Below are 17,034 nucleotides of genomic sequence, written 5' to 3' on the forward strand. Positions count from 1 at the left end.
GCAAATACCCTTTTGGGTGGGCCCAGCTCAGCTCTGGGAGGGAGCCCTGTCTGAAAAGGCTGCAACTTAGGCTGTTAGTCTTCATTCAGCCGAGCATCTGATCACATCTTCTGTCATTCAGGATCTGAGGGGGTGGGGTTTTACTTATTATCTAATCAGGGACGCTGGGCTGGGAACTGTCCAATCAGGAATGCAGGTAGAGCGGACAGGGCGGCTTCCGGGTTTGGCGGGGCCTTTGTCTCTCTCTGCAGCCGGAGCTCCAGGTTTTGCTTTCACTGCTCTGTGTCCTCTGTTTCTAGAGGCCGAGTCTCTGTGGCTCCGTGACGTGCAGGTATTGGAGATCCATATCTAAGACGCCAGGGTCCCTGGAAACCTAGAAATGGTGAGAATGCCGGGTCCGACATCCCGAGAGAGGGGAAGGGGCTATGGCGAGACGCAGACCTCGCCGCAGTCAGTTCCACAATCTGCGCCCTGAGTTCTCGCCCGGGTCAGCCTTAGTCCCCTTCGACTATCAGATGGCGGCTGCGCAGCCAGCCAGCCCCCCGGGCGTCCTGTCTCTTCCCTGGTCAGTGACTGCGTCCTGGCCTGCAGCTCTCTCTGGGCAGCTCCGCACCCGCAACGCCGGGTCTCTCCCGGATTGTGCAGGGACCATGGGAGGGTCGTCAGGGAAGAATCCAGACGGATGCCGGGTTCATGAATGGGAAGAGCTTTGGCCCGTGGCGTTCCCAGTTTCTCTTTCCTTCTATTAAAAAATGTATGGGAGTCAAAAAGGTTGGCGCGGTGGCTCATGCCTGTAATCCCAGCACTTTGGGAGGCTGATGCGGGCAGACCACGAGGCCAGGCTGTTCGAGGCAGCCTCCCGAGTAGTTGTAATTACAGATATGTGCCACCACGCCCGGCTAAATTGTTTTCTTTTCATATGGCCATTAGAAAAATAGATGAAGCAGTCAAGGTCCCTACAATCCAGGAGCTTTTAGTCTAGACTAACAGCTGGATAATGGTTAAATTAAACATCATATAATTGGTACAATAAACAGATGTGTGCAGAAAACTTGGGCTGTATTTGTGCCACTTTCTTTATATAATTGTGACTTGTGATGTCATCACCTAAAGGGATATTTATTTCTTTTACCTTGTTAATACATATTTGTCTTTTAATAAAATTACCCTAGAAAACCTTTATAAATTTGTTTAAATTGCTTATTAGTATATGTTACATATAATTGATAGGGCAGTGTCTAAGAAAGGTTAAAATTATACAAACTCTGAGATTTAAGTTTTTTTTTAAGGTCAGTTTAGGAAAAACAGAACTGGAAATATCCCAGTGGCATAGAGAACAGAATTCTGCATAGAATCCACTCCCTGCCCCAGTTCTGCTCAGGTTCACCTTTTTGGAGGCCTTATATAGGTCTGGCCCTACCCTGAGGTGTTGCCTCATAGAACTGATTAGTGGAGATCAGAGTTTTGACTGGTGAATTCTGCTGCCTTTCTAGAGCTGGTGCTTACAATTCCCGAAACACAAAAGCAAATAAATTTTAAAAATAAAGTATATATTTTAGGGTTATAATTTTTTATTGAAACTAGTACTTGCATTCTATCTAGCAACTTGTTTTCTGTTCCTACAGATCTAGGAGTTGCTCCACAAGTCACAAAAAAGTAAACATAAAGAATATAAATTTTTCTAAAATACATTAAATTCTTTCTGCATTTCTGTCTATATTTAGCTTTTATTGTTTATATTTTTAAAAAAAATCAATGACAGAGAAACAGAAGAAATAAAAATGCTGGACTTTAAATCTTGGGAATTATTAAACAGTACCAGCTCCCAGGGTGTTATAAAAATTAAATTACATAATATGTTATCTCAGGCACAGTGCCCTGTAACATAATCTTTTTTCTTTTTACTTTTGTTGTATCTCAGCACTTTTAACTATAACTTTTATAAGCCGGTTGAGGTGGCTCATGCCTGTAATCCCAGCATTTTGGGAGGCCACGGCAAGTGGACCACAAGGTGAGGAGTTTGAGACCAGCCTGGCCAACATGGTGAAAGCCTGTCTCTACTAAAAATACAAACATTAGCCAGGTGTGGTGACGGACATCTGTAATCCCAGCTACTCTGGAGGCTGAGGTTGGAGAATTGCTTGAACCCATGAGACAGAGGTTGCAGTGAGCCAAGATCATGTCATGGCACGCCAGCTTGGGTGACAGAGCGAGACTGCAACTCAAAAAAAAAAAAAAAAATTGAAAAATTTTTGTTATTTATTTCTAAGTATAGTCTTTTATAATATATATTTTTTTCTATTTTACTTTAAGTTTCGGGATACAAGTGCAGAACGTGTAGGTTTGTTACATAGGTATACATGTGTCATGGTGGATTGCTGTACTTATCAACTCATCATCTAGGTTTTAAGCCCGGCATGCATTAGCTATTTATCCTAATGCTCTTTCTCTCCTCGTCCCCCCACACCCCGACTGGCCCGGGTGTATGTGGTTTCTCTCCTTGTGTTTATGAGTGCTCGTTGTTCAGTTCTTACTAATGAGTGACAACATGCAGTGTTTGGTTTTCTGTTCCTGTGTTAGTTTTCTGAGGATAATAGCTTTCAGCTGCATCCATGTCCCTGCAAAATACATGATCTCATTCCTTTTTATGGCTGCATAGTATTCCATGGTTGTGTATGTACCACATTTTCTTTATCCATTCTATCATTGATGGGCATTTAGGTTGGTTCCATATCTTTGCTATTGTAAACAGTGATGCAATAAACATATTAGTCTTTCTAGTAGAATGATTTATATTCTTGTGAGTATATACTCAGGAATGGTATCACTGGGTCAAATGGTTTTTCTGGTCCTAGATCCTTGAGGAATCACCGCACTGTCTTCCACAATGGTTGAACTAATTTACATTCCCACCAACATTGTAAAAGCATTCATATTTCTCCACAGCCTCACCAGCATTTATTGTTTCTTGACTTTTTAATAATTACCGTTCTGACTGGCAATTTATTTAGGTCTGGTGTTATAGATCTAATGTGACTTTCTTTTCTCATAGTTAGAGAATAGATCAGAGAATGTTCCTGTGTAAAAAAAATTATTGTATTGGATAATTTCAGTCATTTATGTAAGTCAGAACCAGTTCTCTTCACTTTCTTATTTTACCTTGAGTCAAATTATAAATTCTTTCCATGGCCACTTTGTAAATATGTATGTGTATGTGTGTGTGTGTTTTTCAGGAACCATTGAAATTTAGGGATGTGGCCGTAGAATTCTCTCTGGAGGAGTGGCAATGCCTGGACACTATACAGCAGAATTTATATAGGAATGTGATGTTAGAGAACTACAGAAACCTGGTCTTCTTGGGTGAGGATAACTTCAATACACAATTCCTATTATATCCTACAGATTTCATTTTTATTTTTTGTGTAATGTTTTTAGGTAATTTATGCTTTGCATAAGTGAGTTTCAGATCCCTGTTTTTATAAAAATCTTAGGGTTTCATCTCTGTAGAAAAGAATTTCTTTAAGCTGTTTCATCTTGACCTGAACTTTCTGCATTCCTGAGCTAATCTGTATTCTTCACTCTAGATTAGAGTGGTAATTCCAGAAGTTTAGTGGCATAAAATATTATTGCCCACACTTTAAAATCTAATTACCAACACTAATTTTTGATTTGTTGTACTGGACTGGACAGTGAAATTAAGAACTAACAAATTTAAAATATTTTCTAAATATTTAGAAATTTCTTTTGTAAATCAATATTTTGGAATTGATTTACAAGAATCTTCTATTTCACCCTCTTTACTGAGCACATTGCCATGTTGGTGATTAGAGAATATGAGCAAGATTTATGTTATTTATTTTCAATAAAACAGGTATTGCTGTCTCTAAGCCAGATCTGATCACCTGTCTGGAGCAAGAAAAAGAGCCTTGGACTAGAAAGAGACATAGGATGGTGGCCAAACCAGGTAGGTGAGAGTGAAAGTGAATACAACAGATAACATAGATGAACGGTTTAAAGGTCAAAGAAAAAGCTAGTCCTTAATAATGTGATTTGGGAAGCTATGTTCCAAAGGAAATAGTTTCTGGAAAGCCTGAGTTTTTCTTTTCTTTTCTTTTCTTTTTCCTTTGAGAGATGGAGTCTCACTCTGTCACCCAGGCTGGAGTGCAGTGGCACAGTCTCAATCTCAGCTCACTTCTGGAAAGCCCAAGTTTTTCTTTTCTTTTTTTTTTTCTTTTGAGAGATGGAGTCTAGTTCTGTCACCCAGGCCGGAGTGCAGTGGCACAGTCTCGGCTCACTGCAACCTCCACCTCCAGGGTTCAAGCGATTCTTCTGCCTCAGCTTCCCAAGTAGCTGGGACTACAGGTGTGCGCCACCATGCCCAGCTAATTTTTGTATTTTTTTTTTTAGTAGAGACGGGGTTTCACTGTGTGTTGGCCAGGCTGGTCTTGAACTCCTAACCTTAGGTGATCCACACACCTTGGCCTCTGAAAGTGCTGGGATTACAGGCATGAGCCACAGCACCTGGCCGAGTTTTTCTATTTTGCTCTCACATAACAGCGTCTTCTGTCTTATGCTTTTAAGTTCTCTTAGGACTCTGCTTTCCCTTCAGTGATCTGCCTTCTAATTTAGAGGGAGAGCCAAAGTCTTCTTAATGGCATATAAGAGACTGCACAATCTGAGTGCTTTTCCATTGTTTTGGGGGACACACAGATATCTGCATAATTTTGAGAAACTCTATGTTAAACTATTTTTTAAGTTCTCTTTTTGCATCACCTCTGCAATGTGTGAGAGTAGTAGGTTTTTGTTCATTTTTCTGCACATTCCATCCTGTTTGTATTACTATAGTCTTCAAATATAGTTTGAAATTATAAAGTATGATGTCGTTCAGCTTTGTTTTTATTTTCTCAAGAGTGCTTTCACTATTCAAAGTTTATTGTAGTTTCATATATAAATTTTAGACTTGTATTTTTCATTACTGTAAAACGCCACTGGAATTTTGATAGGGAGTTTATTGAATCTATAGATCAAGTGCCATTTTTTGAATCTATAGATCTAAGTGCCATTAACATGGCACTTTTTATTTTGAGACGAAGTCTCACTCTTTCGCCAGGCTGGAGTGCAGTGGCACAATCTTGGCTCACTGCAACCTCTCCCTTCCAGGTTCAAGCTATTATCCTGCCTCAGCCCCCCAAGTAGCTGGAACTACAGGAGCTCACCACCACGTCCAGCTATTTTTTGTTTTAATATACTAAGAGACAGAGTTTCACTATGTTGGCCAGGATGGTCTCCATCTCTTGACCTCGTGATCTGCCTGCCTCAGCCTCCCAAAGTGCTGGGATTACAGGCGTGAGCCACCACGCCTGGCCAACATGGCACTTTAACAGTATTTATTCTTTCAATCTATAGACATGAAATATTTTCAATTTATTTGTGTCTTTTCTAATTTCTTTCATTGATATATCTTTCATTGTAAAGATTTTCTACCTCTTTGATTACATTTCTTCTCAGAAATTTATTTTAATGCTGTCGTAAATAAGATTTTTTTTTTTTTGAGACAGAGTCTCACTCTGTTGCCCAGGTTGGAGTACAGTGGCACGATCTCGGCTCACTGCAACCTCTGCCTCCCAGGTTCAAGCGATTATCCTGCCTCAGCCTCCCAAATAGCTGGGACTACAGGCACGCGCCACCATGCCTGGCTAATTTTTGTATTTTTAGTATAGATGGGTTTCAGTATGTTGACCAGGCTGGTCTCGAACTCCTGACCTTGTGATCCACCCGCCTCGGCCTCCCAAAGTGCTGGGATTACAGGCGTGAGCCACCATGCCCGGCCCTTGTCTTCAGTTTCAATGGCTCTTTTTCATTTTTTTGACTAATTCTTTTGCCACATACTTAATGTTCTTTGTTAAAATAGAAGCATTGACAATAGGCAAAATGCAGTTTTGTATTAGTGTCTTTAAACTTGAAAAAGCAAACACCTCTTCAAGTTTTTATAACCTGTTTTCAGAAGGTAAAGATCTTTTATTGGGCCCCCAGGGTCATGAGATGCCCTCTGGGTTTGTAGTGGAAAGGGGATGTAGCTTGGTCACAAGGCTGCTGGGTCTGCACTGGGGTCCACCTTCAGTTGGCTTCTTACAAGGGGTTTGGGTAGTTGTAATTCACATTTTATTTTTTGGACAGACTGAATTTCCCTCAAGACTTTGACCTGTAGGGCAGACACTAGGGCAGGTTTCTGCAGTCAGGTCTGTATATGGTAAGTCTTATTTAAGAATGTGGATGAGTATGGCATTCACTGTGTATCAGAGAGGATTTTTCCAGGTCACTGAGTGGGCTTTAACATAGGCAGAACTGGCTGTGAACTGTGGCTCAGGTATCTGAAACTGAGTCATTGAACTGCTTCAGGGACCAAGGTCTGCAGGCCTGCTGCATGGCTATAAGTGGGTACCTTTCTCAAGGCCTCTGAAAGGGTGTGACCTCTTACAGACTGTGGCTGGGAAAAGTATGAGATGATTACAGGGTAATTTCAGAATTATCAGAAGACCAAGTTGGGTAGGCCATTTCCTGGTCTACACTGGAAAACAGGAGTTCTGTAGTTTGCCACCTACCTTCTGAAAAGGAGCATTCCTCAGAATTGGGCATTAGCAGTTTCACAACTCCCTCCGTGGATCTCAAAGCTCTCCTAAAGGCACTTAATTTGGAGATTGAGTCTTGCTACATAACCCAGGCTGGTTTTGAAATCCTGGCCTGAAGCAATTTTCCAACCTCGGACCGGGTGCAGTGGCTCACGCCTGTAATCCCAGCACTTTGGGAGGCCGAAGTGGGCAGATCACGAGGTCAGGAGATAGAGACCATCCAGGCTCACATGGTGAAACCCCATCTCTACAAAAAATACAAAAAAAAAATTAGCCAGGCATGGTGGCAGGCGCCTGTAGTCCCAGCTACTCAGGAGGCTGAGGCAAGAGAATGGCATGAACCCGGGAGGCAGAGGTTGCAGTAAGCGGAGATCGTGCCACTGCACTCCAACCTGGGTGACAGAGCGAGACTCCGTCTCAAAAAAAAAAAAAAAAAAATTGTCTCTAGTTTCTTTTAAATGCTTATTAAAAGTTTCTCATTAGTTTCTTTTAAATGCTTATTTATTAAAAATTTCTCATTAGAATCTTCTGTTTATGATTGCACTTCATTTTCTTTGAAATTTTACTGCCGTAGAGCACATGCCAGTTATTCAAAATACCTGCCTTCTGTGAGTACACAGTCACATATTACATTGATGTAGAGAATAGAGTTTGTTTTTGGTTTTGGTTTTGTTTCCTTTTTTTTTTTTTTTTTTTGAGACGGAGTCTTACTCTGTCTTCAGACTAGAGTACAATGGCGCAGTCTAGGGTCACTGCAACTTCTGCCTCCCAGGTTCAAGCGATTCTCCTGCCTCAGACTCCCGAGTAGCTAGGATTACAGCCATGTGCCAAACCAGCCGGCTAATTTTGTATTTTTAGTAGAGATGGGGTTTCACCATGTTGGTCAGGCTGGTCTTGAACTCCCAACCTCAAGTAATCCACCCACCTCAGCCACCCAAAGTGCTGGGATTGCATGTGTGAGCCACCACACTCGGCCTATTTAGAGAAATTTTTAATGGTACATCAGTATTGCAAACCACATTTTTTTTTTTTTTTTTTTTTTTTTTTTTTTTGAGGTGGAGTTTTGCTCTTATTGCACAGGCTGGAGTGCAATGGCGCAGTCTCGGCTCACTGCAACCTCCACCTGCCAGGTTCAAGCAATTCTCCTGCCTCAGCCTCCCTAGTAGCTGGGATTATAGGCATATGCCACCATGCCTGGCTGATTTTGTACTTTTTTTTCAGTAGAGATGGGGTTTCTCCATTTTGGTCAGGCTGGTCTTGAACCGCCAACCTCAGATGATCCACCTACCTCAGCCTCCCAAAGTGCTGGGATTACAGGTGTGAGCCACCGCGCCCGGTCTTTTTTTTTTTTTTTTTTTTTGGAGATGCAGTCTCACTCTGTTGCCTAGGCTGAAGTGCAGTGGAGTGATTTCAGCTCACTGCAACCTCTGCCTCCCATGTTCAAGGGATCCTACCACTTCAGCCTCCAGAGTACCTGCGACTACAGGCACATGCCACAAGGCCTGGCTAATTTTCGTATTTTTAGTAGAGATGGGATTTCCCCGTGTTGGCCAGGCTGGTCTCCTACTTCTGAGGTCAGATTTGTCCACCTCAGCCTCCCTAAGTGCTGGGATTACAGGCATGAGCCACCACACCTGGCTGCAAACCGTATTTTGAGTAAACATTTCTCTCATTATTGTTTTCCAGTTCATACTAGTGTGTTTTTTTAGTGTAGGTTTCTTAATATTAGTTTCTTGTGCTTTTTAATTTTACATATGTATTATAATTTCAGACAATTTGCAATTCTGTTTGTACATTTTAAGTCAATGTGGGATTTACTTAAGAGATACATCAGCCATATGTCTATCACAATGACTATATATATTTGTGTGTTTATCTATAAATATAACCACAATTTTGTTTATGACTTATCTTGTATATATTCTTTCTTAGTTGATTTTTTTTTTCTTTTTCTTTTTCTTTGTTTTTTTTGAGATGGAGTCTTACTCTGTCTCCCAGGCTGGAGTGCAATGGCATGATCTCGGCTAACTGCAACCTCTGCCTCCCAAGTTCAAGCAATTCTCCAGTCTCAGCCACCCAAGTAGCTGGGATTACAGGTGCATGTCACCACACCCAGATAATTTTTGTATTTTTAGTAGAGATGGGGTTTCACATGTTGGCCAGGCTCGTCTCAAACTTCCGACCTCAGGTGATCCGCTCACCTCGGTCTCCCAAAGTGCTGAGATTACCGGCATGAGCCACTGTGCCTGGCCCACCCCCTTGCCACTTTTTTTTTTCTTAATTTTCAGTGGTTGTTTTATCTTGTCTAATTGAGTAGTCATGGAAATAGTTTTATTTTCACCATGTGTTTAATGATGAATATATATTTGCTCTGTGTGAAAGAAATACTTTTGTGATTTGAAGATAATTTATGAAAAGATTTATGATTCTGTATTTTTTCAGATTTATTTTGAGAAAAATTAATTGTAAAAACACATAACATAAAATTTACCATCTTAAGTCTATTGAAGTGTACATTTCAGGGCCAGGCATGGTTGTGGCTTACATGTGTAATCCCAGAATTTGGGGATGGTAAGGCAGGAGGATTGCTTGATCCCAAAAGTTTGAGACCAGCCTGGGCAACATATGGAGATTCCCTCTCTACAATTTTTTTTTTTTTTTTAAACCCAGGCATGGTTGGGTGCAACTGTGGTCCCAGCTCTTTGAAAGATTGAGGGAGGAAGATTACTTGAGTCTGGGAATTTGAGGCTACACTTACCCATAAATGTGCCACTGCACTCTGCCTTGCATGACAGAATGAGACCCTGTCTCAAAAAAAAGGCTGTACATATCAGGCATGTTAAGTATATTCACATTGTTATGCAAAAGACTTCTGAAAATTTTACATCTTGTAAAACTAAAACTCAATATCCATTAAGTAACAGCTGAACATTTTACCCTTTCTCCAGCCCTTGACAAATATCCTTCTACTTTCTGTTTTTATGAGTGTGACTACTTAAGATATCTCCTATAAATGAGATCATATAGTATCCATCATTTTGTTACTGGCTTATTTCAGGTGACATAATATTATCAAAATTTGTCTTAAAGTGTGTCAAGATTTTTTTTAGGGCTGAATAATATTCCACTGTACTTATATGTTACATTTGTTGATGTATTTATAAGTCAAGAAAGGGTTGTTTCAGTCTTTTGGGTTTTGTGAATACTGGTACAGTAAACATCAGTGTTCAGATATGCCTTCTAGGTCCTGCATTGCAGAGTTTGCATATCGATTTACAAATTGAATTGTTGTATTTAATAATTCCATTTTTAATTATTTGAGTAACATTTATAACATTTAAAAACAGTGGCTGCATCCTTGTTTTACACCAACAGGTAACGGGTTTTCAGTTCATCAACAGATTTAATGTTTTTAAAAAATTGATAGTGGCCATTCTAATTGGTTTGAGTTGATTTTTTCACGTGATTTTTATGCATTTCTGTACAAATGTAATTTCCTGTGTCCTTTCAAACGCTTTTTCCCATTTTTGTATTTTTTTGATGAAAACGAATTTCAATTATTAGTCCATTTAAGACTTGTTTATATATTCTCAGTATTAACTGCCATGGACCTTGCTTGACTGAACAAAGGAGGATGAATGCGGGAATAAAGACAAAAACAAAAGAGTATATTTGGAAGAAGGGGTCAGGGGGCTCCTTGCTTCTAGTGAACAAGGGTCCTGAACTTCGATAGCCCTTGGTATTTATTGAGTAAGAGAGAGAGGGAGAAGGGAGAAGGGGGTGGTTGTCAGTCACTTAGGGCAGGCTTGCACGACTGCATTCTTTGAACAGTAGTCTCCAGATATTCCAGTAGATAACCTCAAGGAGCACGGCACGGCACCAGGGAGTGACTGCCCTCAGCAAACCTTCTGGTGGCAGGCACAGATGTGAATTTGCCTACATCCTGCACTCATGATAAACAGTTTGCTGTTTGATCACATAGCCTTCAGTGGAATGCTGAGTTGGTCATGACCCTCGGGCCTTTAGCTCCCTACAGTTAACTCTTATCACATATAATTTGCAAATATTTTTGCTTATTTTCTACAAGGTATTATCACTCTAATGTTTTTTTGATGTGTGGAAATTTTGAAGTGTAATGTAGTTACTTTTTTCTTTGTTGTTCCTGCATTTAATGTCATATCAAAAAAAAATGGTGCCAAGACCAACATCACGTCATTTCTCTTTTTTTCCTAAGAGATTTGTTAGTAATTTTTATATGTTTAAGTATTTTATTTAAAATATTTTTTGTATATGATACAAAGAAAGAATCCAGCTTTATCAGTGTTAGTGTCCAGTTTTCAACATGATTTTTTGAAGAGATTGTCTTTTCTCTATTGTGTGCTCATGGCAACGTTGTAAAAGATTATTTAATCATATACCGAAGAGTGTATTTCTGGGCTGTCTATTCTGTTTTTTCATCTGTTTATCTGTGTTTGTGTCAGTACCACCTTATATTTGTAGCTATTAATATATTTTAAAATCCAGATATATAACACCTCCTTGTTCTTTTTCATGAGTGTTTGGCTCTAGTTTATAATCAATTTAAAAAATTTTAAACAATATTCTTGTAAAAATTGTGCTTTGGGGATTTTTATAGAAATTATATTGAATGTATTCATCACTGTAAGTTGTATAGACATCTTTGAAAAATTAAATTTTTTGACCCTTGAGTAAAACTATGTTGAAGAGTATGTGTTATTTTCATATATATTTGGATGTGCCAGTTTTACTTGTGCTCTCAATTTCCAATTTCATTCAGTTTTAGTCAGAAAACATTCGGTGTATAATTTTTATTTTCTTGCATTTATTTGTTGTTGTTGTTGTCGATTTGAGACAGGATCTCTTTCTGTTACCAAGACTGGAGTGCAGTTACTGCAGCCTCAACCTTTGGGGCTCGAGTGCTCCTTTCACCTCAGCCTCCTGAGTAGCTGGGACTACAGAGATACACTACCATGCCTGGCTAATTTATTGATTATTTGTAGGGACAGAGTACTACTATGTTGCCTAGGCTGGTCTCAAACTTCTGGCCCGAAGAGATCCTCCCATCTTGGTCTCCCAAAGTGTTGAAATTATAGGCATGAGCCACAGCACCCACCTGGTATTCTTAATAAGACTTGTTGTGTATCCTAACAGAATACACCAGGTGCAAATAAGAATATTGTGTATTTTCTTGCTTTTAACTGGAAATTTTTTACGTGTCTGTCAAGCCTTGTTGGTCTATGATATAACCTAAATGTTCACAATCCCCAAATATTATGCTGCAATGCAGTCCTCAATGTTGGATGCAGAACCTGGTGGGAGGTGTTACAGCTTGACATCAACCTCTTGGTAATCAAAAACTTTACCCTCTGTTAATTTAAATGAGAACTGGTTCATTATTTCACACTTGCTCTGTCCCTTGCCATGTGGTATGTTCAGTTACTCTTTGCATTTCACCTTGATTGTAAGCTTTGTGAAACCCTCACCAGAAGCCATTGTCGGCACACACTTCTTGTACAGTCTACCAAAGTGTGTGCCAAGTAACCTTTTTTCTTTTTTTCTTTCCTTTTTTTCTTTTTTTTTTTTTTTTTTTTTGAGACATAGTCTCACTCTGTCACCTAGGCTGGACTGCAGTGGCACAATCTTGGCTCACTGCAACCTCTGCCTCACTGGTTCAAGTGATTCTCCTGCCTCAGCCTCCTGAGTAGCTGGGATTACAGGCATGCACCACCATGCCTGGCTAATTTTGTATTTTTAGTAGAGACAGGGTTTCACCATGTTGGTCAGGCTGGTCTCAAACTCCTGACCTCAGTTGATTCGCCTGTCTTGGCCTCCCAAAGTGCTGTGATTACAGGCATGAGCCACCGTGTCCTGCCAACCTTTTTTCTTTATAAATTATCCGCTCTCAGGTATACGTCTATATGCAAAATAATTGAAGTTGGCAATTTACTTTTAAAGGTATTATGTTATATTGGGGAGCAGAAAGATCTGTGTTGGGTAAATGTAACAGACTTTTCTTTCTATGTGGCTCTTTGCATTCTGCTCACACACTTAACTAATTTATAAATTTTCCACAAATGTATTTTGGTCAATGTGTTTTTGTTACATTTATATTTCTATTAAGAAATTAGGGCCTTTGGGCTGGGCACGGTGGCTCATGCCTGTAATCCCAGCATTTTGGGAGGCTGAGGTGGGCAGATCACGAGGTCAGGAATTTGAGACCAGCCTGGCCAACATGGTGAAACCCCATTTCTACTAAAAATACAAAAATTAGCTGGGCATGGTGGTGCATGCCCGTAATCCTAGCTACTCAGGAGGCTGAGGCAAAAGAATTGCTTGAATCTGGGAGGCAGAGGTTGCAGTGAGCTGAGATCACACTGCTGCAGACCAACCCAAGTGACAGATTGAGACTCCATCTCAGAAAAAAAAAAAAAAAGAAGAAGAAATTAGGGCCTTTGGTATTTTGCTATGCCATCTTGCTTGTGTAATTTGTATAATGGTATAGGTTGGATTTGTAAAGTATATTTAGAGTCTATCAAGTGAAGTCGTTTGTTATTTTTATTTCTTTCAGTTACTTGTTCTCATTTTGCCCAAGACTTTTCACCAGAGCAGAACATAAAAGATTCTTTCCAAAAAGTGACACTGAGAAGACATGGAAAATGTGAACATGAGAATTTACAGTTAAGAAAATGTGGTAAAAGTGTGGATGAGTGCAAGGTGCAAAAAGGAGGTTACAATGGACTTAACCAATGTTTGCCAGCTACCCAGAGCAAACTATTTCATTGTGATGAATATATGAAAATCTTTCATAAATTTTCAAATTTAAATGGACATAAGATAAGACACACCGGAAAAAAACCTTTTAAATGTAAAGAATTTGGCAAATCATTTTGCATGTTTTCAAACCTAACTCAACGTAAAATAACTTGTACTAGAGTAAATTTCTACAAATGTGAAGACTGTGGAAAAGCCTTTAATGGATCCTTAATCTTTACTAAACATAAAAGAATTCATAATGGAGAGAAACCATACAAATGTGAAGAATGTGGCAAAGCCTTTAACCTGTCATCACACATTACAACACATAAAATAATTCATACTGGAGAGAATCCCTACAAACATGAAGAATGTGACAAAGCCTTTAATCAGTCCTCAACCCTTACTACACATAAGATAATTCATACTAGAGAGAAACTCAATGAATATAAGGAATATGGCAAAGCTTTCAACCAGCCCTCACACCTCACCAGACATAAGATAATTCATACTGGAGAGAAAGCCTACAAATGTGAAGAATGTGGTAAAGCCTTTAACCAGTCCTCACACCTTACCAGACATAAGATAATTCATACTGGAGAGAAGCCCTACAAATGTGAAGAATGTGGCAAAGCCTTTAGACAGTCCTCACACCTTACTACACATAAGATGATTCATACTGGAGAGAAACCCTACAAATGTGAAGAATGTGGCAAAGCTTTTAACAAGTCTTCACACCTTACTAGACATAAGAGCATTCATGCTGGAGAGAAACCCTACCAATGTGAAAAATGTGGCAAAACTTCTAACCAATCCTCAAACCTTACTGAACATAAGAATATTCATACTGAAGAGAAACCATACAAATGTGAAGAATGTGGCAAAGCCTTTAAGCAGTTCTCAAACCTTACTACACATAAAAGAATTCATACTGGAGAGAAACCCTACAAATGTGAAGAATGTGGCAAAGCTTTTAACCAGTCCTCAATTCTTACTACACATAAGAGAATTCATACTGGAGAGAAATCCTACAAATGTGAAGAATGTGGCAGAGCTTTCTATCGATCCTCAAAACTTACTGAACATAAGAAAATTCATACTAGAGAGAAACGCTACACATGTGAAGAATGTGGCAAAGCCTTTAACCATTTTTCACACCTTACTACACATAAAGTAATTCATACTGGAGAGAAATTCTACCAATGTGAAGAATGTGGTAAAGCCTTTAACCAGTCCTCACACCTTACTAGACATAAGAGAATTCATACTGGAGAGAAACCCTACCAATGTGAAAAATGTGGCAAAGCTTTTAACCAGTCCTCAAATCTTACTGTACATAAGAAAATTCATACTGGTGAGAAACTCTACAAACCTAAAAGATGTAACAGTGATTTTGAAAACACCTCAAATTTTTCTAAACATAAAAGAAATTATACTGGAGAGAAATCTTAGAAATCTGAAGAATGTAACAAAACCTTTAAAGGTTGTCACGCTTCATTGTACATAAGATAATTCATGCTAAAAACCGTAGTGTGAAGAATGTGGCAAAACTTGTAACCAATGCTCACACCTTATTGCACAGGAAACGATTTATACTAGAAAAAAAAATGTCAAATATACAGAATGTGAAAAAGCCATTAATACCTGTTCACATCTCAGCATCAGAGAGTTCATACTTAATAAAAGCATTATACATGCAGTTACGTCAAAAGTCTTTCAGAAAATAGAAGCCTCTAAAGTGAAGAGTATTCATTTTGACGACATACATTATGAACATAAAGCGGGTTGTAGTTAGGCAGGAATTCAGACCCAACATGGCGATATCACCTGGCATGGCAGGCCCTTTGTTAGGACTCCCTGCCCTTCACTTCCTGCTAAGACTCAGCGTGCAAAAAAAGCCCGCACCCGCCAAAGAACGCCCACTCTGCGTCAGCTCCTGAACATGTTATTCCCCAGAAATCGAAACCTACCTCAAGAAAGCCGAAACCTACAAACCCCACCTACCTCACCCTACAAAAGGCCCCCGATACTCGCCCCAAGCACAACTTCCTCGGCCCTCCTGCTAGAGGACCGGTTAACCTCTCCCATGAGCCCAATAAAGGCTGCCTTTGTTCTCATATGCCTGGTGTCTTCTTGCTTGGCTCCCTCATTTACATTACATTGCTGCTGAAAGCCTGGGAGGAAGCTTCCCCCAGTCACCCGCCTGTCCGGGTAGGCTCTCCTCTCCTCTGAGCCAGGACCTCCTCTCTGTGCCGGGAGCCGTTTTCACCAAAATCAAGACTTGATTCAATCACTGCTGGGTAAGTTTTCCCCTGTCCTGCAGGCCCCCTCCGGGAATCCCTGTCCAAAACGCGCGGCCACGTCAGGGTTCCCTCCGGTCAACTGTGACCTCGGCACCGAGGACTAGGAGACGTCCAACCTCCCAGGAAGCCACCGTAGCCGCACTCCATGTGGCAGTGAGAGGACGCTCCTGCTGCCTCCGGACTGCCTGCCTCAGGACCATGGGGGCTGCCCAGTCCAAACCAGACCCAAAATGCCCTCTGGGGTGCCTCTTGGCTAATTTCTAGACTTTAGGTCTCAGCCAAGACCTAAAAGGAAAGCCGCTTATTTTCTTCTGCACAGTGGCATGGCCGCAGTATAAATTGGATAACCAGTCTCAGTGGCCTGCAGAGGGCACTCTAGACTTTACCATTCTCACGGATCTGACCAACTTCCGCAAGAGACTAGGCAAATGGTCTGAGGTACCCTGTGTTCAGGCCTTTTGGGACTTGCATTCACACCCGGTCGTCTGGGCCCGATGTTCGTTGCCCCAGGTCTTGCTGGTGAAATCTACTCCCTCAAGCAAGGAGAAGGACAATTCTTCCTCCTCCTCTTAGCCTCCTGATACTCTTTCCCTGCCCCCTCTTCGGTCCCCCGCCCAACCTCCCCCTTACCCTGACCCCTCTTCTCCGTCCTCGTCGGCACCACCACTTCCCCCCACCCCTCCTGTGTCCCCATCAAACCTGACAAACCCTGTCTCTCCTACCTCCTCCTCCTCCTCGCCAGTCTCAGCTCATATCTAGTCCAGGAGTGACCTCCTGTGCCCCTTGCAGGAAGTGGCAGGCGCGGAAGGAGTGGTCCGGGTCCATGTGCCAGTTCTCACTGGCAGACCTGTCTACAATTGAAGAGTGTGCAGGCTTAACCCTACCCATTGATTTTATACAATTATTTGACTGGAAAATAAGTATTTTGTTAATTTACTCTAAATCAAGAGACTAGATTTGCAATCTGCAGTCTTTCAATATTAGAGCAAGTCAGAGGGCCAGACGCGGTGGCTCATGCCTGTAATCCCAGCACTTTGGGAGGCCAAGGTGGGTCGATCACAAGGTCAGGAGTTCGAGACCACTTTGGCCAATATGGTGAAACCCCGTCTCTACTAAAACTACAAAAATTAGCCGGGCATGGTGGTGTGCGCCTGTAATCCCAGCTACTCGGGAGGCTGAGGCAGGAGAACTGCTTGAACCCAAGAGGCAGAGGTTGCAGCACTACTGCACTCCAGCCGGAACAACAAAGCAAGACTCTGTCTCAAAAAAAAAAAAAAAAAAGCAAATAAGGGAAGGGCAATGTGTGTATATAGTATGCATTTTCCTAC

At 40.9% G+C, this 17,034-nt stretch overlaps 1 protein-coding gene across 1 annotated transcript; it reads left to right on the forward strand.

The window, feature by feature from the left end:
• The first annotated feature begins 237 nt into the window (after positions 1–237).
• On the forward strand, positions 238–15,096 carry LOC112612060 (zinc finger protein 681). The gene is made up of 4 exons (XM_025366122.1): positions 238–382; positions 3,234–3,360; positions 3,872–3,964; positions 13,219–15,096. The coding sequence occupies exons 1-4, from the start codon at positions 380–382 to the stop codon at positions 14,853–14,855; spliced, it is 1,860 nt and encodes a 619-aa protein (XP_025221907.1). The 5' UTR covers positions 238–379; the 3' UTR covers positions 14,856–15,096.
• Positions 15,097–17,034: the final 1,938 nt, after the last annotated feature.

The sequence above is a fragment of the Theropithecus gelada genome, chromosome 19, assembly GCF_003255815.1.
Source record: "Theropithecus gelada isolate Dixy chromosome 19, Tgel_1.0, whole genome shotgun sequence".
Classification (NCBI taxonomy): Eukaryota; Metazoa; Chordata; class Mammalia; order Primates; family Cercopithecidae; genus Theropithecus; species Theropithecus gelada.

Coding starts and splice junctions, on each gene's coding strand:
- LOC112612060 (XM_025366122.1), top strand. Junction 3,361..3,871: donor CAGAAACCTGGTCTTCTTGG/GTGAGGATAACT, acceptor TCAATAAAACAG/GTATTGCTGTCTCTAAGCCA. Junction 3,965..13,218: donor TAGGATGGTGGCCAAACCAG/GTAGGTGAGAGT, acceptor TATTTCTTTCAG/TTACTTGTTCTCATTTTGCC.